The sequence below is a fragment of the Mycosarcoma maydis genome, chromosome 5, assembly GCF_000328475.2.
Source record: "Mycosarcoma maydis chromosome 5, whole genome shotgun sequence".
NCBI classification, from domain to species: domain Eukaryota; kingdom Fungi; phylum Basidiomycota; class Ustilaginomycetes; order Ustilaginales; genus Mycosarcoma; species Mycosarcoma maydis.
The window spans coordinates 1,018,016-1,039,880 of record NC_026482.1 but is presented as its reverse complement, the minus strand read 5'-3'; the positions used below and the strand labels follow the sequence as shown (position 1 = coordinate 1,039,880).

Here is a 21,865-nt window from a genome sequence, read left to right as displayed (position 1 = left end):
TTGCTGATGAATCTGGAATGTGAATGCCATCGGTTGTTTTTGCCTCAGAGGTTGAAGACTGTGATGTGTGAATCTGTGTCTTGGTGGTGATGGAAGTAAGATCGGGAGCGAATGCTCATAGCGGCCGAGCTCTCACTTGATGCATCACTTGTCCATAGCGTCACGAGCGCTGGTCGTGCTGACGAGCGAAGCAGATGACACGGTCGACTCTACGTAGAAGGTCATTGTTGCGTTGCCTTGATGCTTCACGGAATGCATCGAATTTGATCGAAACTAGACTCTACGACGATCCGACAAGACGCGGACGATACAACCGGTTCCTGCGACCTCGGTCAACTGTACGTACGTGCGAGAGAATCAAGCTCAAACACTAGTCAGCATCACATCCCTTCGCCTCTCGCAAGATGAGCAGTGGCGGTGATGGCACTTACCCGTTCGTGCCAGCCAAGGAGAACAGCGCAATTGATACCTTCTCTCTCACCACCCAATTCGAGTCCCTTGTAGAGATACTTCATAAGTGCGTCGCGCTGGTCGATCGAGATCGACTTGACTGCATTAGAGATGTCGCTTGATTTGGTGCTGTTGACAATCTCGAGCAGCGATTGCAGTGTTACGTGCTGTGGTGTCAGAAGCGTTGTGCATCAACAGCAAAGGCAAAGCATGGATTTTGAGGGCGATTAGCGTCTCGCCTGCGTTCTACGGTTTGATGCAGACATTTGGACATCACGTTCGTATGCCTATGCCAGCATTCGCAAGAGAGAACGTGGAGAAGCTTGCGCTTACCTTTGCATCTTCGACTTCCGGCCCGTAAGGGTAGTCCGAGAGAACAAGTGACAATGCGCCCGCTGTGTCGCCCCTAGCAGGTCCGAACATCCGCCGTCGTACATTGTGACGCATGAGAACAGGCAGCAATTGTCAGTTTCTAGCTCCCTGTGTTAGAGCAGCATCGCTACTTCCGCAGAACACTGTTGCCTTGCTCGCTACTCACCTTCCAATCAACGTCCTAACTTCAGTGGACTTCGCCTTGGCTTCTACTAGCGCATCTTCCGCTGATTTCGGGTACGGCTCCACCAGCTCCTCATTTGTGATCGCATCTTCGTCGTATTGGTCAATGTCGATCTTGCGAAAGTTGTCCATGATGGGTGGTACGCGGCTGTTCGTTGGACTTGGGCGACAGCAGTGTCGAGCGGATAAGTTGATGGTTCCTGTTCGTCACTTGGCGGAAGACGAGATTTGAGAACTGTGGTGCCGTTGTTTAGGGCTTTTGATTTGTTTCAGAATCGAGCGTTGTTGTGGTGACCGAGAAAGTGACGCGAGATTGTTTGTTTGGATGGAAGATGTGAACGACAACGACGACCGAGGTAGAGTGGAGTTGTTTTGCGTGGCTGTGACGGCTGGAGCGTGCACGGTCACGGGTCTTCAAGGTTTCTTTCAGCGAGTGTTACATTTTGATTGTCTTCGGATCTCGAGCAAAACCCGAGCGTGAAAATCGTGAATTTGCCTTCAGCTTGTCACCAAGAATCCTGAATCACGAAACGTGAATTACGGTGTCGACATGCGAATCACGGCACGAATCGTACAGTACATGCAGAATCACGAATACTTTACAGTGTTTGACACGATGGTGCCAGATAAAGCGCATACTGGCTTCATCATCTCGCTCCAATCGGTCATCGTGCCGTCGTACGAAGCGATGAGGCCTCATTGTGGCAATATGAGAATGCACCAAGAGTTAGTAGCGTGATTCTCTGGCTTCACATGTCGTCCTCGACTCTGACGGCGTAGCGGCGGCTTGGTGTACTAACTTACTGTAGCAAATGCTCGGCAAGATCAAATGCTGCCTCTCCTGCAGTAACAGTACATTCGAGGACCTCATAACGGAAAAACAGAGGCTGTCAACAGAAAGGTTCTGAGCCGGTCCACCCGCGTCCCGCCAATCGACCCTTATGGAGTTTTCGCGGCACCCGTTTGGACCCACACCCCTTTTCATTAGCAAAGTGGCGTCGATCGTGGCAGCAGTGCACAATGGTGGATGAAACTTGCTCTCTCTCACCTTCATAGATCCTTGCTAGGGCTCTAAAGGCCTGTATTGATCCTGCAACCATGTCGAGACCAAAAACTGCAAACACTCGTCCGGCCACCTCAACAGGTCAGCTTGACCAGAGCTTTCGGCCAACAACCTCGGGCGGACCACGCGCAGATTCTGCATACGACAATGAAGAGGACACGTCAAGCGGTTATTCCAGTGCTGATGAGTCTTGCAAGGGTGTGCAGCCTCATCAGGGCGAAGACGATGATGATGACGTCTTTGCTTTCGCCCCTCCTGGCCTAGCAACTCACATTGTGCAGGTGGTTCCGACGCCATCGGAACTATCAGCTCAGTTGCCGGCAGCTTCAGCTGAAGATAGTCGGTTGGCTCCTCCAGGCAGGAACGAACCGGCTCGCGAGAGTGTCTACTATTTTGACCAAACCAGTGGGGCCGTCTATAGTGCTCGAGGAAGTCTGGTGCAAGTGCAAGCACCTAACCCTCCTGCAGCAGCAGTCCTATCGCCAGAAGCATCTCGAAAGCAAGATCTGAACGAAAATCAGAAGCCACAGCAGACCCTACAGCGCAGCACCTCGATCAAATGGCATCCATCAACGAGATGCGAAAATGAAGCATGGTCTGGTCGAAGCGATTTCTCAGCCAAGGATAGCCAACGCGCAGTCTCACCCAGTTTATCTTATCACGACGCTACCTCGTTAAACGGTCATAGTACCTTTACGCCATCTTCCGACAGCGTTGACCTGTTGCGAGCCTTGCCTCGCCCTTCCTTCTCCAGAGCGGTAGAGTTAGAGCTCGAGGAGGAAGACGACTCGCCGTATGCAGAAGTGCGAGCGTCCGTGTCCAACGTCGATGATCCATCGATGCCTTCTATCACGTTTCGATCTGTGGTGCTGGGAGTTATCCTCTCGGCGTTTACTTCTGCCGTCAACACTTTCCTATCGCAACGCAATCCTCCGATTCAGATCGTCGCGATCATCATTCAGATTCTCTCGCATCCGCTTGGCTCCGTGATGGCCAACATTCTGCCGATTCGATCTTTCACCTTTCGTCTACCGAACTGGTCAAGCAACAGAAACACTGCACGCTCGACCAAGTCGTACACCTGGTCGTTCAACCCAGGTCCGTGGAATATCAAAGAGCACACTGTGGTGCTTATCGCTGCCACAACGGGACTTAATCCGTCTTATTCGCTGTCCATCCTGCTGACACAGGATCTGGCTCGATTTTGGAACGATAGAAGGTCTTTTTTGTACGGGTTTCTCTCGGTTTGTGCGCCCCAGCTAGTCGGCTTGGCGCTTTCCGGTTTTGTTCGCGCTGTCCTCGTCGAGCCTGCTTCGATGATTTGGCCGCAGAACCTGGCCGTCTCAACGGTACTCAACACTTTGCACGCCGAAGAAGACTCGGCGGCTACCCATGGCTCTAAACAAATGTCAAGGTTCCGCTTCTTCAGTCTGGCTTCCTTGATCTCTTTTGTCGTCTTTTTTGTCCCAGGTTACCTCTTCACCGCACTCTCGATCTTCAACTGGGTTTGCTGGATCTGGCCGAACAGCGTGCCCATCAACACCGTTTTCGGGATCGCAAGTGGACTTGGCGCAAGCTTTTTGACCTTCGATTGGACGCAGATTAATTTCCTCGGCTCCCCGCTCGTCATGCCGTGGTGGGCGCAGGCGAATCTATTCGGCGGCTTTGTGGTCGGCATTTGGATCGCTGTGCCCATCATTTATTTTACTAATTCGTTGCATACAGCCTACCTCCCCATCATATCGGCCAGCAGCTTTGATCGCTTCGCACAGCCGTACAATGTTAGCATCGTCTCTCCGGACCACATGACGTTGCGCAAAGATGCGTATGCAAATTATTCACAGGTGTACATCTCGGCAGGACTCGTGGTGGCTTACTTTGGAGGATTTGCGCTCATCACGGCTGCCGCGGTGCATACTGCGCTGTACCACGGCCGGTTCATTTGGAATCGGCTGCGGACGAAAAGGACGTTGCCGGACGATGTACATGCGAGATTGATGCGTAGATACGCTGCTGTGCCGTCCTGGTGGTATGCTGTTGCTCTTGTGTCAGGGATCGGCATGTTGGTCTTTCTCACGACGGCTTATAGCACTCAGCTACCCATTTGGGCGCTTTGCTTGGCAATCCTCATCCCTGCGGTTTACCTTTTGCCATTTGGCTTCATATTTGCCATGAGCGGTCTCCCTGCTGGCGTCAATCTCGTCTCGGAACTGTTGGCATCATGGTTGCTGCCGGGAAAACCGCTCCCGGTGATGATGCTCAAGACAATCAGTCAGCAAACCACAACATTCAGTCTGCTCTTTGCTCAAGATCAGAAGCTGGCGCACTACATGAAGATTGCTCCGCGCAAGATCTTCTTTGTGCAAGTGCTGTCGATCTTGGTCAACAGTGTGATGCAGATCTTAGCCAAGGATTATCTGCGCGATCACATTCAGGGTCTTTGCGATCCAAATCAACCGCAACGCTTTACCTGTCCCACTGTCAACATCTTCTACACGGCTTCGATCTTATGGGGCGCCATCGGCGTAGAGCGAAGTTTCGGTCCTAGGTCGCCCTACTATTCGCTCTTTTATGGTCTCATCGTTGGCGCAATCGTACCGCTGATCACATGGTACACGTCAAGGAAAATCAAATGGGCGCCCTTGACAGCTCTCTCCGCCCCGGTTATTTTTGTCGGCATGAGCCTATCTCCACCTGCCTCCGGCATCAACTTTACGTCGGCTATTGTGGTAGGTTACTTTTTCCAGTACTGGATGCGCAAGCATCGGGTGCATTGGTGGTCGAGGTACAACTTTGTGCTAGCGGGCGCGTTGGATTTCGGCACGGTACTATCGTCAGTCGTGATTTATTTCCTGCTTCAGATGCCTAAGAACGGGGCGCTGGAACTGCAGTGGTGGGGCAACCAGGTGTACATGGAAACGGCAGATGCGCAGCAAATGCCCTTGCTCGTTGCGCCTGAGAACGGATTTGCGCCACCGCCGGGAGCGTCATAAGCCTTCAGCAATGCGCTCGGTGACTGCGTGAGACTTAAGGCGGTTTTGATTGTCAATCATATCATGCAAAGGTTGTGTTGCCAATAAAAGAGTCGAGATACAAGTACAGATGTTGGACACGGTGTAAACCGAGTATGCGGGCGGTGAGTGAACAAGGTGGATGAATCACTTGTTCTTTGTGAGCCTGTATCTGAAAGGCTTTCGGGTCGGCGCAAACTCTCCGAGCTTGTGTCCAACCATCTCTTCTGTCACCGTGAGCGGAATGTGGTGCTTTCCGTTGTGCACGAGAAATTTGAGCCTGTTTAAAGAAGAGTAGGAGGAAGAAGAACAGATGAGTATGCGCTTTTCTCAACAGTGGCATGGCATCGGACGCAACTAATAGCTGATGACTCACCCGACAAAGTTGGGCAGGATGGTGCAACTCCGTGCGTTTGTTCGAATAGCAGTGTTGTTCTTGAGCGCATCGGCGAGGTTGGGAAATGCGACAAAGAAGGGGCCTGCGTGATCCGAGTTGAGACGAAATGTCAGTCACGTGCTCGCTTGGTCGATACGTATAGCTATCTATGTGCTGACTCACCCTTCCACGCAGAGCGGGATCTCAGTATGGATGTCGGCAGCATTGTGCAATCTACCCTGGTTCTTGGTGATGTTGTTAACAAACGAGTAAGAGGCAACGTGCAAGATGGCTTGGAAGTGTTGAATTTTCCACGAAGCAGGTGAGGCGTGCCCGATTCCCGGTTTTGGCACTCGTGACCTTCGCGTGGCTCAGCCGTAGGCTCACCGCCCCATGGATCACGGCTCAGGCTCAGAGAACAGCATGTTAGACCCCATTTAAAGTAACGCCACTAAAATTAATACATGCTGCTTCGGTGAGGTTCTGAAAGTCGGAAGAGCGAGTTAGGCGAGGGCTATATGATTCGTGGTTCACGGGCGTTCCTCGCTTCGCATTACGCGAGGGTTGAACTCGTAGAAAAGAGGGACATTGAGGTTCGATTATCGGTGCACTTGCACCCGTACAATGTGACACTGTAGTGGAGCAAGGGCGTAAACTTTCGTTGTACAGATGAAAGGCAGCATTGGAGGATTTCTCACGGCTATCGACAACGGCGACGACGGGAAAATTACGGTATGCTCATCGTCGATCCGTCGTTGACCAACCACGAATATGACCAAGTGAAGTTGGACAATTTCTCTTAACTTAGTTAACTTAACTTAGCTCGGGATCATGCAAAGGCGGAATTTGTTTTAGAAGAAACGCCGTTGGATCTGCACGAAAAGGTCGACGTGCAGCACTTTCAAAAATTTCTGAGCCGGATTCACAATTCACAGATTCGAGTCAGGCAGTTCCGCAAATTCACATCAATCAAATCGTGAATATAGAGCCCGCCAACCAACCACGTTCCACTCGACATCATCTCTACATCTTTTTCATCACCATCCCCATCATTGCTACTATTGCCATCGTATCTGCCAAAGGGTGTAATTCCAACTTTGCTTCACAACACCACACACTAACGCCTCGTTCAATCATCCATCATGTCGGCTAGCATTGCTGCCAACACGGCCAATGGCCGATCCGCCGAGCCCCTCGCTCAAGCGCTTCCTCAAAATGGCTCCAAGGACGAGTACGCCTACATCAACGACGTCCGCGTCGCTGGCTTTGAACCACTGATCTCGCCTTCGCTTTTGCTCCACGAGATTCCCGTTCCCAAGGAGTCGCAGGCCACCATCGCACGTGCTCGAGGCCAGTCGAGTGCCATCATCAACGGACAGGACGACCGCCTTCTCGTCGTCGTCGGTCCATGCTCCATTCACGATGTCGATCAGGCCAAGGAATACGCAAAGCTGCTCAAGGCTGGTATCGACGAGCGATGGTCCGAGGGTCTTGTGGTTGTCATGCGTGCCTACTTTGAAAAGCCTCGCACCACAGTTGGCTGGAAAGGTCTCATCAACGATCCCGACATCAATGGCAGCTTCCAGATCAACCGTGGTCTCAAAATTGCCCGTAACTTGCTCGTCGATCTTACGGCACAAGGAGTCCCCGTCGCTTGCGAGGTGCTTGATACCATCTCGCCTCAGTACACTTCGGACCTCTACTCGTGGGGTGCCATCGGTGCTCGTACCACCGAGTCGCAATTGCACCGTGAGTTGGTCTCGGGTCTTTCCATGCCAATCGGCTTCAAGAATGGCACCGATGGCGGTCTCGGTGTTGCTGTCGACGCCATCCGCGCTTCGTCTCAGCCTCACGCTTTCATGGGCGTTACCGAGCAGGGTCTTGCAGCTATCGTCCGAACCGTAGGCAACGCTGATCTCCACATCGTCCACCGTGGTGGCTCCAAGGGAACCAACTACGACGCTACCTCGGTCCAGACCTCGAAAGCACAGCTCAAGTCGGCGCTCCCTAACCGCCACCCTTCGATCATGATTGACTGCTCGCACGGTAACTCGAACAAGGACTTCCGCAACCAGCCCAAGGTCGTCGATGCCATCGTAGAGCAGCTCGAACAGGGCGAAGATGCCATCACTGGTGTCATGATCGAGTCGCATCTGAACGAGGGCAAGCAGGGCGAGCCCAAGAATGGACAGATCGATCAGCTCAAATACGGTGTCTCGATCACCGACGGATGTGTCGGATGGGAGACCACCGTGCAGATGCTCGACAAGCTCAACGCCGCCGTCCTCAAGAGAAGACAGGTACAGGCTCAGAACAAGGCTTGAAGGTTATACTTTACCCTTGTTTCTGTTCCCTGAAAGCCTGCATCGCACTGCATCCAAGCTCGCCATAGCCTTCTTTCCTTGTTACCTTTTTCTTTTGAATCTGTCTTGCATTAAATGAATTCAACCATCAACGGTCTTCTGTCGTGTGCATTCTGATTGCAGTAAACGAGGGATCCTAGCAACCGTCTTCCGTCATGAGCAGTATGGATGGTACAGCGGCTGGTATCGACAAGACGAAAAGCCAACAGTAGAACCCACATGAAGCTTGCTTTTGTCGGACCGCTGGGGCGTGAGCTACAAGACAGATTCTGAGTGTCGTCGATGAAGCTGGTAGTGGGACCTCGGTTTTGCGACAAGACGGTCGGCAACTGTCTATGCGAGCTCGACTTCGTTCAATGACAAGTCCCATTCAAGGTTTGCGATGTTGTTATGGAACTTGCAGGCATTGAGCTTTTTGATGGTGTAGCTGAGCCTGGAAGGACGACTCTTCAAATTCCTTCACGACAGAAGGCCATGTTTGACGTCGTAGCAAGGAGGCAGGCACTGGTAACGCACTTCGTGGGCATACGGTGTGAGTAATTCAGCCACATCCTAATCACACATACTAGCCCGGCTCGTGCGAGAAGATCCTACTCTTCACAATGCTACCCTTAGGTAGTTCACTACTAGACACGAGGCGGAGGAGTCGAATCCCTGATTTTGACAGCTTCGGCCCATACAGGCGCTGTATCGTCTTGATCTTTTGCTCTCTTTCAGCATTGCATGCAGAAATATGAAAAAATAAGGGTTAGAAAATAGACTCCAGGAGAAGGGAACCAAAGCGAGCGACGCAGAAAGTGTGAAACGCACCTTGAGCTGTTCAGCATATGCTGCCTTGCGCTGTGCAGCAAGTCTCTGTGCATCAACCTGTCGCTTGAGGTCTGGCGAGAGTGCCTAGTGATGGCATATCGGTGATTGGGGAGAAATGACCGGAAGACAAGGTCGTGACCGAGAGGCAGGAACAAAGGGAGGCGCAAGCGTGTGATTCACGCCAAATGGGGACAACCGCACGCGCCATGCATGGGTCAATTAGGAGGTACAATAGTGCGCAACCACCGAGCATCAACGACGTGATCGTCCATGCGGTTGTGGAACCATAACGAGGATCGACGACAACGCAAACGGCATGCATACCGCGGTTGGTGGGAAATCATGAGCAATCACGAGGTCGAAAGGCGAAGCGAAGGAGTTGCCACGTAGAAGAAACAATGAAGCGCAGCCAAGTTGCAAGAATTGTTATTGTTAGGTGCGCCAGGGTTGTCGATCAAAAGCATCAAAGGGCACCAAGCAGGTCCGAGCAAAGGCGACACGGTGGACGGCGAGTACGCGTGTAAAACAAGATGGCGCAGGAAGAAAGAAGATTGGGGAAGACTTTGGTTAGCGCTGTAACCTTATGTACAGAACAAAGGAGATATGCTTCGGGAGCATAATACCACAATGTGCGGCAACACGAATGAAAGGGAAGCAGCTGTGCGCACACGTACATCATAGAACTGTTGATCCGTCGGAGTGGTGGCTATTGTCGACCGAAATGAAAGGGACCGCAAAAGGGAGGAATATGCGGGAAAGAGGCAGTACAAGGGAAGAGAAGATCGAAGAGGTTAACAAAGGGACTTAAACGTGTCAAACTTTGGTGCTCAAATGGCCAGCTTACCTTTCATTATTGCGTAGCCGAGAGCGATAGTGGCAAAGCCGCCAATGATGGCTCTTGGCCAGGGAGATCCTGGCATTGCCTTGTTGTGGGATGTCGAGGAAAGAGATACAAAGGGGTAGGAAGGAAAGCAATGAAAGTAACCTTCAATTGAGGGAAGACCAAGACAATGCCAGGAAAATCACGAATGGTCGTATAGGTAGGTCCTGGCGTACACAAAGAAGTTTCCGCAACAGGAATGCGCCAGTCCGACGGAGCCTAAGCTGTGCAGAGATTTGTGATATGTTGTTTCAAGAGGATTGAATAACTCGGATCAGGGCAAAGATGTCCCTTTGTGAAGTGCAAATGGTGTTGTGAAAGGTTACTCTTCACATCAAGTTCTCACGCAGAACAAAGGGAAGGACATGCATGCTTTTGGGAGGGCTTTTTTGTCAGCAACGGCGAGTGTGGAGCAAATCACGAATCATGAATCACGCATTCGTGATTTAATAGCTGGAACATGTTATCACTTGCAATCGAACAACAAATATTTTATATTCGTTTTCCGTGTTCCGAGTCCGTGTTCAGCTCTTGACTTTCCATTCACGATTCACCATCAAGATCCTAGCCCGATCAAAATATTCTCTTAGAGCTCAAGAAGGGATTAGGAGCAAAGACCACACCGCTTTGAAGCATTTTCTTCTTGTCCTCCCTCCACGTTCTGTCTGGACTCTACATCCAGCTCTCCGGCCATGTCGCAACGGGGCGCTCTGGAAGCTCTTCGACGTGTGCTTTCCCAAGCACTCGGCTCTCGGGCCAGTAGCGGAATCTGCGTTGCTTCTGCCGCATCTCGACTGGTGATGCAACCTCACCGTGTCTTGAAACCCATGCGATCGACCTTCTCTTATCCAGCGCAAGATCGACCTTTTTCATCTTCTGCACGACACAATCACAAGGTATTGCCCGAAGAGATTACTTCCACCTCGACCATGCTCTCATCCACAACTGCCTCGCCAGTAGCCGACTCTCCCATTCCCACGTTCACCAACGTACGCGATTACCGAGCATGGCGAGCACAGGCCACCCGCGACGGCAAGTCGGTCGGCTTTGTCGCAACTATGGGCGCTCTTCACGACGGGCATCTCAAGCTTGTAAAAGCCTCTCTCCAGGAAAACGACTACACGGTTGTTTCGATCTTTGTGAACCCTGCCCAGTTTGCGCCCACCGAAGACCTCGCATCCTACCCACGCACTCTCAAGTCCGACATTTCCAAACTTGCCGCGCTCTACTCCCACTCTTCCGGCTCAGATCGCAGAGTCAACGTAGTATTTGCCCCTAGCGTAAAGGATATGTATCCGAATGGCTTTACGCAGGTGGTAGCAGACCAGATCGGTGCCTTTGTCGAGGTCAAGGGTCTCAGTCACCAGATGGAAGGTGGAAGCAGGCCGACGTTCTTCCGCGGCGTAGCCACCGTCGTCACCAAACTTTTTCACATCGTCCAGCCGGACAACACCTACTTCGGACAAAAGGACATTCAGCAGTCGGTCGTGCTGCGACGTCTCGTGTCCGACCTTGTCTTTTCACATCCACCATCTCCCGAACATGTTCGCGTTATCCCCACAGGCCGCGATCCGAAGGACAATCTTGCTCTCAGCAGTCGTAACGCCTACCTGACTCCGGATTCTCGACAGGTCGCTCCTGTACTCTATCGTGCACTCAGAAAAGGTCAAGACGTGTGGGAGCAGTCGCACTGGACAGATGAAACCAAGGAGCAACGCATCAGAAAGACGCTGGACAACGCGAGAGCAGTTGTCCTGCAACAGGCGAAAGAGTGTATGAGCGACGGAAAAGGCGTCAATCTCAAGCTGGACTACATCTCGCTAAATCACCCCAAGACGCTCGAGAATCTTGAGCAAGTGTCCAAGGAAAAGGGCATTGATGCGGTCGACATGAGCGAAGGCGCCATCCTCAGTGGAGCGGCTTTGATCAGTCAGGGAAAGGACGGAAAGGTGACTAGATTGATTGACAATCTTCTGCTGGGTTTCGAACTGTGAGCAGACCTTAAAATCATCCTCAATATCAAGCTCGATGCGAAAAAGCACCAGCCTTTACCGTATGCAGACTGAGCATATGCGACTGAGATGTCCTTCTTCGGTCCAGCTTCATATACCCACGTGGCTGTTGCACAACTTGAATTCCGAGTTCCGAGCTGGAATCGCGTACCGAATTCACATTTGGACGCATCGCGCTCTCAGACCACATCCGATCCATCAACCCACTCTACACCATTTACACACGATGTCGTACCGACGAGTAGACGCATCAGACCCACGCCGGCCAGAGCAGATGCGACCCTTGGTGCTGCCAAAGTCGTGGAATCCCGACGATCTCGATGTCTATGCCTCTTTCTTGGGCAGTGTCTCGATGATGTCCGGTGCAGCAATGCTCACTCGTGCGCCTTACATTGCCTATGCCGGTTTGGTATTTGCCTGCGCCCACATCGCACACGACAAGCCATTTAAGTCGAACAGAACAAAGGAAGTGTCGACGGGTGGCCCTTGGATGTCGCTTTTGTAAGTGATATTGACACGTTGAACATGTCTGAGGATGACACGAGATGGATCAGAGCTGACAACCAAAAGCATCATGGGGTGGTATGTAAATAGATTTTCATTCCTAGCTCTTCTTGCGTTGATTCTGCCAAAGGTAAATGAGCGACACGGTAGTGTGATGGGACGAGGGAGATGCTGGCAGATGGCTGATCACGTTTCCTTTCTCGGTTGATCTTCCGTTCTCGTCTTTTGGCAATCTTCTGTAAATCTTGTTGGCGCTTCCATCCCTTGTGGTCGATGCCCACGGTTTGGAGCACAACATCACTTGTCACTCATGACGACAGCTCTCGAAGGATGACCCTCTCGGGCTCACACGACAGCCACGCTAACATCAAGACATTTCTCCCTGTAGGGTTGACCCAAGAGCAAAGATACACAATAGCAGATGCAAAATGAACAACTTCGAAAATCATACAAGTCACTAATATGATGTGCATGCTCTAACAAATGACACTTTCCACAGTTCAGGTAGCTTGGCCTCGAAAAAGGCTTGTCAAGCTCAAAGATCGCTGAACATGAACACGCACAGGGTTGAAAAGGTTGAACAACCGGATTGGTGTCTGCCTTCCAAATGTGAGCTTAGTCCATTGCGGTTCTGTGGTCACTATTGTCGGCTCCGCATACTCAGAATATCATGGTGCTTTTCGTTTCACTGCCCTGTGAATCGAGTGCAACAAATTTTGAAAGACCTCAAAGAGCGTCAGTGCCAAACAAAAGCATACAAATCGTGAATGAATGTTTCGATCCACGACTTTGCGGTTCACAGTTGGAAATTAAGAACAAAGGGCACTTACATCTCGGATAGAAAAAAGACCCATCCTCGTCGCCTTGCCTTTCATACTGACCCTTTCATCGACCTTCCCACGAGAAGAACAAAGGAAACCATGGTGCGACCGTGAGGGACCTCTGACTCACGAAGCGGAGTTTTCTGCTTGTTCCCATAAATATGAAAACAGAGACTTTCCTGACCGACGTTGAATTCACGCCCCTCTAACTCCTCTCTATTCTCAGCGGAACCAAAACAATCTTGTACGTGCCAAGATGCTCGACCATATCACGCCTTTCTTTGCGCTAGTGGCCTTCTTCTTGGTTCTCATGCCATTTGCCTGGCATATCAAATCCAAAAATGTTGGCCTTATCATGCTTTCAATCTGGCTCATGTTGGGCAATCTGGACAACTTCGTAAACTCGATGGTCTGGTGGAAGACAACTGCGGATCTAGCTCCAGCCTATTGCGAATTGAGTAAGTAGTCAGCTTCACAGCAACGATAAAGATTTTGAGACTTTCATTAACCAATAATCTACTTTCGGTCGTTTCGCAGGCGTGAGGTTGCGGCATTTACTCTTCATCGCAATTCCAGCCTCGAATCTTGCGATCGCCCGCAAGTTAGAGAGTATAGCTTCAACAAGACAGGTCCGAGCTGGTCCGGGGGACCATAGGAGAGCCGTTATCATTGATCTTCTCATCTGCCTTGGCATTCCCATCATATACACAAGCCTGATGATCGTCAACCAGTCCAACAGATATGGTATCCTTGAGGAAGCCGGATGCTGGCCGATGATGGTTTTTTCGTGGCTCTGGGTTCTACTTGTGGCGGCGCCAGTAATCGTCGTGAGTCTCTGTTCCGCTGTCTACAGTGGTAAGTAAAGATTTCCTCCTGGCCCTTCGAAGACTAGATAGTAGCTGATCCTTTTTTATACTCTCGACAACAGCTCTCGCGTTTCGTTGGTTTTGGGTTCGTCGCCGTCAATTCCAAGCAGTACTGGCAAGCAGCGCTTCGACCATCAATCGATCACATTATGTTCGGCTTCTTCTGCTTACAGCCATCGACATGCTCCTTTTTTTCCCGATTTATGTTGGGACCATCGCGGCACAAATCAAGAGCTCTATCTCAATCCCATATGGCTCCTGGTCCAGTGTTCATACCGGGTTCAATCAGATCCCTCAGTATCCAGCAAGCCTCGTCCTCATGGAGAACACGTTTCAGAGAAATCTCATCCTCGCTAGGCTCGTCTGCCCTTTATCGGCCTACATTTTCTTCGCAATGTTTGGCCTTGGTCTTGAAGTCCGCCAAGGCTACAAGGAAGCATTTCACAGGGCCCTGCTCTTTTGCAGGCTTCGTAAAGAACCGAAGGCATCTGCACTGCAGTAAGTAGAAGCACAAAGACTCACAAGTTGGCCTTCACGACGCTAAGACTTACAACTTACTGCAATTTTCCGACCAATTTTATAGACATGTTGTCGCAGATATCGAGGTTGTGACTTTCCGGTCTCACGACACATTCGATGCCAACACCTCGACGAAATCGGAGAAGTCTGACATCGACATGCGGGGATCTGAAGCGGCCTAGTTTCGTTATTTCGTGGCATCTGTAACAGTACTGAAGTCATTCGTTTACATTCTCCTGCTTTGGATGATAGTGCATTTACCTAACTATGTTTCTTCGTCGTCTGAGCTCTGATCTGGTCATGTTTTGTGTTTCAGCACCAGCACTCTGCAGCTACATACAGAACTATCAATCAGCATCTTTGGGAGCACCGATGTTGCATTTGGATAAACGCTCTCATAATGTCAGGCATGGCGAAGACAATCGCGTTGTTATTCGTGATTCTGATTCACAAAACCTCCGCTTCGTCGTTATTATTCTGGTCACCCTGAGTCTGGAAGGGATTGCAACTCGTTCGAGAGGGGGAGAGCGTCTAAGAAAACGGAGCTCGACTCGCCCACATCATGATTATATGCCTCAGTGATTTTTATGCTCTTCACTTCTTTGCTTCATCATATTTGTGGTTGCTAGATGAGTTACGGCTGAGCGACTTGGCGATTTCCCTTCGTGATCCTGTATGCGCCTTTTTTCACACGCCTTTGCGCTCGTCCGGCAACCTCAACGGCAGTCTGGGAGCCGCCTTGAGCTCTCAGACTTCACAGGTCTAGCCGCAATTTCATCGCTTCTAGGCAAAATCACTCGTGCGACACTGAACTGGGACGACGACTGACCTTGGTGCACGATACTCTGATGAACACGAGGTAGATGAAATATAAACAAAGTTTCTCTCATCTGATTGTTTTTCTGGTGGAGCGTTTGGGGCTCAACGAGCTTGCCAACTGAGTAATGTCGCTAATCAGGTTTGATTAACGTGTCAGGATGCATCTTGCTCACCGGCTAGAATGATGGCGCAGCACAGTACAGTCTTCAAAGTCAATTCGATTACTCTCGAGGCGTCGGTAACGAAAGGACAGATTTGCAGACCACTCTGAAAGGGTACCTGCAGAAAATCATGCAAGACGAAGACTTTAAACATTCACATTTGTGATTCACATTGGGAATCTTGCCTTCAGTTATCCACGATTTGTACTTCAGTCGTCCCACGAGCATCATGAAAGGGACCGTGAACCACCTTTTATCCTCGATTACTTTTACGAAAGATAAAATTGGGTTAACTTAGTTAGTGGAGGTCGCCCTTTGTCTCCGCATCAGCTCTGGACAAAGAATTTGTGAAGTGAAGTGACTGAAACTCGACGAGCATGTGGATGCCCTTTCAGAAAAATCCACGTGCATAGGTTGGCCTGGGAACTGTTCATACAAAGGATAAGAAAACAGGCAAAGCAGTCAACTGGCACAAAGGGATTCACAGATTTGAGACGACGTACACAAAGGGAAGACTTCTCGCACAAAGGGCAGACGACATCCTCAAAGGGAGATTGAGGGATACGAAGGGTTGCCGAGTCGCACAAATGACAGTCAAACTACACAAAGAGGGTACACAAAAGGAAGTCAATCGTAATGTGAATTGTACGCACACAAAGGGAAGACTATGTTACAAAGGGCGGTCACCTTCCTGGATGAGAAGACCAACTTCGATTACTATGTCTGCGCAGGGAAAGGTGTAACTGCTGGCTGCTCAGTGTACGATTGTCGAAGAAGCATCTCGGGATGTCAGCACTCTTACTCACCTGGTGCGTTGCGCTCATGAGCCCTTGAGACAAGCGAAGTCCATCTTCTGCAACGCAATGCTCGACATCACTGAGACGGTACCGTCAAGGATATAAGGGAGCAATTGGATATCAATCCGACAGCCAAACCTCATCCACTCTCACTTTCACACTCTAACTTATACGATCACTTCTCGCCCGTTCTTTTGAACATCAAATCAACTACCTTACTTCTATCAAGATGCTTTCGATCTTCGCTCAGACCACCCAGACCTCCGCCTCGGAGCCTCAGCAGTCGCCCACTGCCCCGCAGGGTCGTGACAACGGTTCTCCCATCGGCTACTCCAGCTGTGTTGTTGCCTAGATGGCTGCAATCGCATCTCCTATGGTAAGTCGCAGCGAACTAATGCGTTCGTCTTACGTTGTCATTGGTGTACTGACGTGACTCTGCTGCTGTCTTCTCACTTTTGCCAAGCAGGCTGTCGTTTAGACGCCACAAATTCGCTCGTAGAGGCTCTCGCCGAAGTTCTCTTGGTGGCTGAGACGGGGATGAACTGCCTTCATTCCTCTCCTTCTTTGTCAACCTCCCAGGCAAGCTTGTGAGACTTCTTCTGCGAGGCGAACGGGCGGGATGCTCTCTGTTTTCTTTGTGGATTTGCTTTGTGTTCGAGTCAATTAGAGTTACAGCGCTGTTTCTCGTATTGATGTATGTTCGAGGTTGTGTGCTAGGAACGGCTTGAAATACTTCAATGTGAAGTCGTGAGCCCAGAATGAAAACGTGAATCACGAATGCCTTGACACGTGATATCAACATTCCGGTGATTTTTCGAGGAATTTCTGTTGAATTCGCGGTGTTGGTGTCAGGTTCTTGATTCACATTTAGTGGTGGTCGTCGGAATTGAGTCGCCTGCGTGTGTCGCGAGCTCTCTTTTTGCCACGTAACTTAGCCCCTAGCTGGCATTCCCACCACAACTCTCTTCCCTCTCTCCATCTTTCGTGTTTGTTACCGTTTGGCGTGAACCATCACGATGAAGTCTACCACGGTATTCTCGTTGCTCTCTATCGTCCTCGCTGGTGTAGCTAGCGCGCATGGTGGCGACCTTCTCAACCAAGGCTGCCAGCCCATCGTAAAGCGCTCCTTGGGCGTACAAAAGAGGCAGCTTCAGTCTGGCGGCGAGGGCCAGTCCGTGACCGCTGGTGGTGGCGCTTCCGCTGCTCGATACAGCTGCGACCCCAACTCCTGCAAGTTGCCCAGGTGTCACTGCGCCGACACAAACCCTCCTGGTGGCCTCGACCCCAAAGACGTGCCTCAGTTCATTGTCTTCACCGCCGACGATGCCGTGCAGGACTACACGATCAACTCGATCAACCAATTCCTCGCACAGCGCAAGAACCCCAACGGCTGCGCACCACTCATGTCGTACTTTGTCTCGCTCAATTACACCAATTACGCTCAAGTCACCGAGCTCTATGTCAACGGCAACGATATTGGCGATCACACTATGACTCACCAGGAGCAGCCCGCTACCAACGCCGAAATCGACGGCAATCTCATCACGCTCAATGCACTTGCAGGTATCCCGTACAAGTCGATTATCGGCTACCGTGCGCCCTTCCTCAACTACAGTCGTGCCAACCTCGAGCACTTGGCCAGCACTGGATTCACTTATGACTCGAGTTCGACCGCCTCTGTGCCTGTTACAGACCCCAACACGGACGCTTTCTGGCCCTACACGCTCGATAACGGTATGGCCAACGATTGCAACTCGGTCGCCAATATTTGCGGTGGACAGCCTAAGCTGCCCGGCTTCTGGGAGATTCCGATGTATGCCATCTTTGACGAGCGTGGAGCTGCGGGTGCCCATCTCATGGACCCTTGGCTCGACGCTGCCAACGCTTCCGACGTGCTTTCCTGGATGAAGAACACTTTCACCGATCATTACAATGGCAAGAGACAGCCGTTCGGTATCTACACGCACCCGATCCATCTCGCCACTGGCTATCCCGGTCTCAAGGATCCGGTCGACCAGATCAACATGCTCAACGAGTTCCTCGACTGGGCTACCACTTCCGCCAACATGCAAAACGTGTGGATTATCAGCAACAAGCAGCTGATTGCGTGGATGCAGAACCCGGTACCCGCGAGCCAGCTCAACACGCTCGACGCGTTCAAGTGCCAGACGCCCAACGTTCAGCAGCACATTTGCAATGGGTTCAAGGCCAACAACGACCTGCTGCAGCACTGCATTTCCAACACAGCCGGCGATCCGCTCAACAACTCGCCATTCTACACGTGCTACGGCTGTCCCGTCACGACGCCATCGCCTCAGCAGCCCAACCCGCCTCAGAAGAACAATGACAACACGGTTCGCACGCGCATCCCCAATAATTGTGACACTCCCTTCTGGGACCCCGTCGCTGCCAAGTGTCTGTGCACCGGTTCTACTTGTGCGTTTGACGACTCGACGCGCCCCATTGGCCCGAACGGCTCGAACCTGACTTCGACCGGTTCGCAGAACACAGGTTCTCCGGCTGGTTCGTCGCCGAGTGCCAGCTCGGACCCCTACAGGACGTTCGGCAGCGGTGCCGGCCGTCTGTCGTCGTCGAGCTTGATTGGCTGGACCGTGTCTGTTGTGGTAGCTGCTGTGGGCGGTGCTATGATGGTCTTTATCTAAATATGCTACGTCGTATCTCGCACTTCACCTCGTGATGTTTCGTTCGCCTCGCCCGGATTCTTTGTCCGCTCACGAAAGAGTTGAGGCAAGGCCAATCCCATGGACACTGTTTCCGATTTATGAATCGCATCTTAGTCTTTCTAATTCGCCCTGCATGTGTGCTGTGTATCATGGAGCTGAATTTCTCGTTGCATGTCGGCTTCTGTGCCCTTCTCAAGACGGAGCAAAATCGCAGAATGTAATGCGTTTCTCGTGCTGAGTTAAATGACCCGAAAGCATGTCTCAGCCGCTGCGGTGTAAACACTCTGTGACTATTACTAAACTTCAGTTGATCGGCTTGACCATACCTTGCGAGATGATGTAGTATACAAGCGTCGAATCTGGAGCAATGATGGCAAGCATTACGTGCGACGTGTCGACCTCTTCGCCTGGTTGACACGTGGCTGCATGCGCTTGAATGAGGGCGAAGATGGCTTTGAGCCTGTGCGTGAAACAAGGACAGATAGGGAGTTAGTGTGACTATGCGGTGGCAAGAGGGCGTTTCTTCGGGAAGGTGAGATAAGTGGGCACTCACTGCGAGGGTTGGAGATGTTGTGCGATGGTAAGTGGGAGAACGATCTCGTATAGTTTCTGTTTGCCGTGTACCATTCAGGGAAGAGATAACGGCATTGGCATCAGCATCAAATCGCACCCTGCTTCAACGAGTCCAGCATGGAAACCTACAGCATCTTTTCGACGACCCTTGATCGCAGCCATTCCGGCCGTCAACATTTCCTCGCCATCGGCGTCTTCCGCTGTTCTACTGGCAAGCCCGAATTTGGGTGTTTCTTTTTTTAACGCTTGCAGGCGTTCTTGAACCAGCTTTTCCGCTTCTTCATCACTGAGACAGCTCAGATCTTTCTCGTATTTGACTTCTGCCAATCCGCTTTCGCCTTGCGATGTGGACAAGAGTACAAGCGGCTCGACAATGTCCCATGCAGCAGCGCCATTTTTTAGGTCGAGATAGGTCTGAAACAGCGCTGATGCCTGAGTTGGGTATCTTCCGCATAAGGGTGCTACAGCAGGATACAGAGGGTGTGATGAAGGAGAACCTAGAGAGATGCTGCTCGATGATGTGCCAGCTTCCGCTCTCCGGAGAGCGTCGTCTGTTAGTCGAAAAGGAGGCACAGCCGAGTGTCAGTGAGACATCGAGCGGACTGTGAGTTCAAACCAAGATCAACACTTACAATGTTGCCTCTTAGACAGCTGGTGGGACGAAGCTTCGGGCAGTGAGGGCATCGAATCATGATTATGATCTGCTTCCGAGCTGTTCTGTAATGAGCTGGACGCCATCTATGAAACTCCTTTGCCGTGATCGTATCGATAGTTGGTGGTAGGGAGTTGTGCCGAAACGTATATATATGTATTCTTTTGGCCTCTTCTAGGGTCCATTTGCAATTCACGAACACGTTCTACATGCTACATGCTACACGCTACGTGCTAAACAACTCACGAGACTATTCGTGATTGTTGTTAGAACGCCCATTTTACGATTTTTCAATGGATCTCGGATCGAGTTACGGGAGCCAGATCGGCCCCTGATGAGCCTCCTTTTTACATGTGTTTTGCCAACATCTTTTTCGGCCATCTTTCAAAACAGGTCACGAAATTCAAGCAAGGAAAAACATGGAACGAAAAACACATTTCAAATTCGCACCCGTAACTGCAATCATATAATCGCGAATCGTGGATATGGTTTCAAACTCCGACTCCAGCCGCCGGCCAGCGAAACGTACGCATGGATGACACAGCACATCGATCCATTTGGTCGCTCAGCACCTCACTGTCTCGATTTCATCTACCAAGCAACATCGAGTATTGAGATCCCCACACCGAAAGTAGTACGACAGGGACGATATTGATAACAGCTGCCATGGACAGAGTCGGCTCTCTATCAACAGTCAGCAACCAGTGCCTCGCGAAGCTTTGAGGGAGGACAACCAACACACGCGCGCAGATAGGAGCGTCGTAGCACCGGATGAGATTACCAGCCGAAACTACAAAGTCCGCCAGGGCTCGTGTGACGCTGTCCATACCGCACTCTCACGCCGAGCGCTGCCGTCCAATAACAAATTGCTGCACGAATCAGCCCGATTCGAAAAGAATTTGTGGCCCACCTGAGACAGCGTTCGGTTGTAGTTAGCTTGTGATTGAATCTCTAGCGAGCTGGTGAAAAAAACAAATCATGCACTTCAGCCCTGTCAACAGGAGCAACACTCACGACTCTGTCATGGCATTGGAATCGGACCATACAGTCACAGACACATGGTGCCGAATCATCCTGCCGGCGGCACGACCCACCGCGTGGTCGCCTGTTCTGATTCGATTCCCCCGCTGCCCATATGGTAGGCTGAAGCATCATACAGAGCAATTGTGTGAACCAGTGAGTCAACCTGACCTCTGTGTACGGCGTGAGCTTCGCTTATGCGATCGCGAACCAGGGCTTGAGATGTCTCTACTCCTGCCGAGTTTTGACTTGCTCCAATTCGGGCGCTTCCGTTCCGGCGGTCTGCTTCAGGAGTCGCAACTCTACCAGTCCAAGCACCCGCAAGATAAGCATTCATCCATCCTGGAAATCACCCAGTCTCCTTGCACATGTCCAGGCTACACATGCTTTTGCTCTGTGGTGTTTGGCGTTGGAAACGAGCCGTCTCTGCACTGAATGCCAGCTCCTACATGCGACCACACTTTCCCTCCCAATTGCGCCTCTTGCTAGTCCCTCATGCTCATAGCATCCGTACACCTGTCCGAAGTATCGTCCCACGGCTCAAGCTGACAGACTAGCCTGTCTCGTATCGCAATATCTCAAAACACTTGTGTGGTTGCCCATGCAACTCGTGCCCGTGGGAATAGCGTCCGGCAGGTGAAGCCTGCCTCCCACACTTCATGCAGAACAGTTCATGCCAATGGGTCTTCGTCCCTCACTTTCTCCTCTCCTTTTCCTGATCTCCACAATCTCTATGTAGCTGATAGGCTGACATCGCATAGCTTTCGTTTCGTTCCCACCCTCTTTCCCCACCCTACCTATCGCGCACCCTTACGTCAACACTACGGTTGTTTGGTAGTCCTATAGGGTTTGCAGCCGCAATCCAAGTCTGAAGCTCTCCAAGCCTGTACAATAAGCGACACCCACTCAGAGGACCGGTCTTCTTTCAT

The 21,865-nt window shown here is 51.2% G+C and overlaps 11 protein-coding genes across 11 annotated transcripts; 7 read left to right on the top strand and 4 right to left on the bottom strand.

The window, feature by feature from the left end:
* Positions 1-273: 273 nt before the first annotated feature.
* Positions 274-1,137, bottom strand: UMAG_02388 (uncharacterized protein; the record flags this gene model as incomplete). Its single annotated transcript, XM_011390386.1, has 4 exons — positions 274-336; positions 432-617; positions 784-856; positions 989-1,137. 4 exons carry the CDS (start codon positions 1,135-1,137, stop codon positions 274-276), a joined length of 471 nt encoding a protein of 156 aa, XP_011388688.1.
* Positions 1,138-2,103: 966 nt separating this feature from the next.
* Positions 2,104-5,061, top strand: opt4 (oligopeptide transporter 4; the record flags this gene model as incomplete). Its single annotated transcript, XM_011390385.1, has 1 exon — positions 2,104-5,061. The coding sequence occupies one exon, from the start codon at positions 2,104-2,106 to the stop codon at positions 5,059-5,061; it is 2,958 nt and encodes a 985-aa protein (XP_011388687.1).
* A 165-nt stretch (positions 5,062-5,226) lies between these two features.
* On the bottom strand, positions 5,227-5,681 carry UMAG_02386 (mitochondrial 37S ribosomal protein uS19m; the record flags this gene model as incomplete). The annotated part of the gene is made up of 3 exons (XM_011390384.1): positions 5,227-5,359; positions 5,456-5,558; positions 5,639-5,681. The coding sequence occupies 3 exons, from the start codon at positions 5,679-5,681 to the stop codon at positions 5,227-5,229; spliced, it is 279 nt and encodes a 92-aa protein (XP_011388686.1).
* A 916-nt stretch (positions 5,682-6,597) lies between these two features.
* On the top strand, positions 6,598-7,779 carry UMAG_02385 (putative 3-deoxy-7-phosphoheptulonate synthase; the record flags this gene model as incomplete). The annotated part of the gene is made up of 1 exon (XM_011390383.1): positions 6,598-7,779. One exon carries the CDS (start codon positions 6,598-6,600, stop codon positions 7,777-7,779), a length of 1,182 nt encoding a protein of 393 aa, XP_011388685.1.
* A 665-nt stretch (positions 7,780-8,444) lies between these two features.
* Positions 8,445-9,479, bottom strand: UMAG_10140 (uncharacterized protein; the record flags this gene model as incomplete). The annotated part of the gene is made up of 4 exons (XM_011390521.1): positions 8,445-8,528; positions 8,629-8,712; positions 9,303-9,334; positions 9,473-9,479. 4 exons carry the CDS (start codon positions 9,477-9,479, stop codon positions 8,445-8,447), a joined length of 207 nt encoding a protein of 68 aa, XP_011388823.1.
* Positions 9,480-10,200: 721 nt separating this feature from the next.
* On the top strand, positions 10,201-11,502 carry UMAG_10139 (putative pantoate--beta-alanine ligase; the record flags this gene model as incomplete). The annotated part of the gene is made up of 1 exon (XM_011390520.1): positions 10,201-11,502. The coding sequence occupies one exon, from the start codon at positions 10,201-10,203 to the stop codon at positions 11,500-11,502; it is 1,302 nt and encodes a 433-aa protein (XP_011388822.1).
* A 244-nt stretch (positions 11,503-11,746) lies between these two features.
* Positions 11,747-12,389, top strand: UMAG_02384 (a1-mating type protein Rba1; the record flags this gene model as incomplete). The annotated part of the gene is made up of 3 exons (XM_011390382.1): positions 11,747-12,021; positions 12,115-12,154; positions 12,345-12,389. The coding sequence occupies 3 exons, from the start codon at positions 11,747-11,749 to the stop codon at positions 12,387-12,389; spliced, it is 360 nt and encodes a 119-aa protein (XP_011388684.1).
* A 712-nt stretch (positions 12,390-13,101) lies between these two features.
* Positions 13,102-14,412, top strand: UMAG_02383 (a2-pheromone receptor Pra1; the record flags this gene model as incomplete). The annotated part of the gene is made up of 4 exons (XM_011390381.1): positions 13,102-13,303; positions 13,383-13,700; positions 13,774-14,209; positions 14,295-14,412. The coding sequence occupies 4 exons, from the start codon at positions 13,102-13,104 to the stop codon at positions 14,410-14,412; spliced, it is 1,074 nt and encodes a 357-aa protein (XP_011388683.1).
* A 1,824-nt stretch (positions 14,413-16,236) lies between these two features.
* Positions 16,237-16,359, top strand: UMAG_02382 (a1-specific pheromone; the record flags this gene model as incomplete). The annotated part of the gene is made up of 1 exon (XM_011390380.1): positions 16,237-16,359. The coding sequence occupies one exon, from the start codon at positions 16,237-16,239 to the stop codon at positions 16,357-16,359; it is 123 nt and encodes a 40-aa protein (XP_011388682.1).
* Positions 16,360-17,023: 664 nt separating this feature from the next.
* UMAG_02381 (uncharacterized protein) lies at positions 17,024-18,670 on the top strand (the record flags this gene model as incomplete). Its single annotated transcript, XM_011390379.1, has 1 exon — positions 17,024-18,670. The coding sequence occupies one exon, from the start codon at positions 17,024-17,026 to the stop codon at positions 18,668-18,670; it is 1,647 nt and encodes a 548-aa protein (XP_011388681.1).
* A 324-nt stretch (positions 18,671-18,994) lies between these two features.
* UMAG_02380 (uncharacterized protein) lies at positions 18,995-20,002 on the bottom strand (the record flags this gene model as incomplete). The annotated part of the gene is made up of 4 exons (XM_011390378.1): positions 18,995-19,151; positions 19,245-19,300; positions 19,394-19,815; positions 19,897-20,002. The coding sequence occupies 4 exons, from the start codon at positions 20,000-20,002 to the stop codon at positions 18,995-18,997; spliced, it is 741 nt and encodes a 246-aa protein (XP_011388680.1).
* Between the last annotated feature and the right edge of the window lie 1,863 nt (positions 20,003-21,865).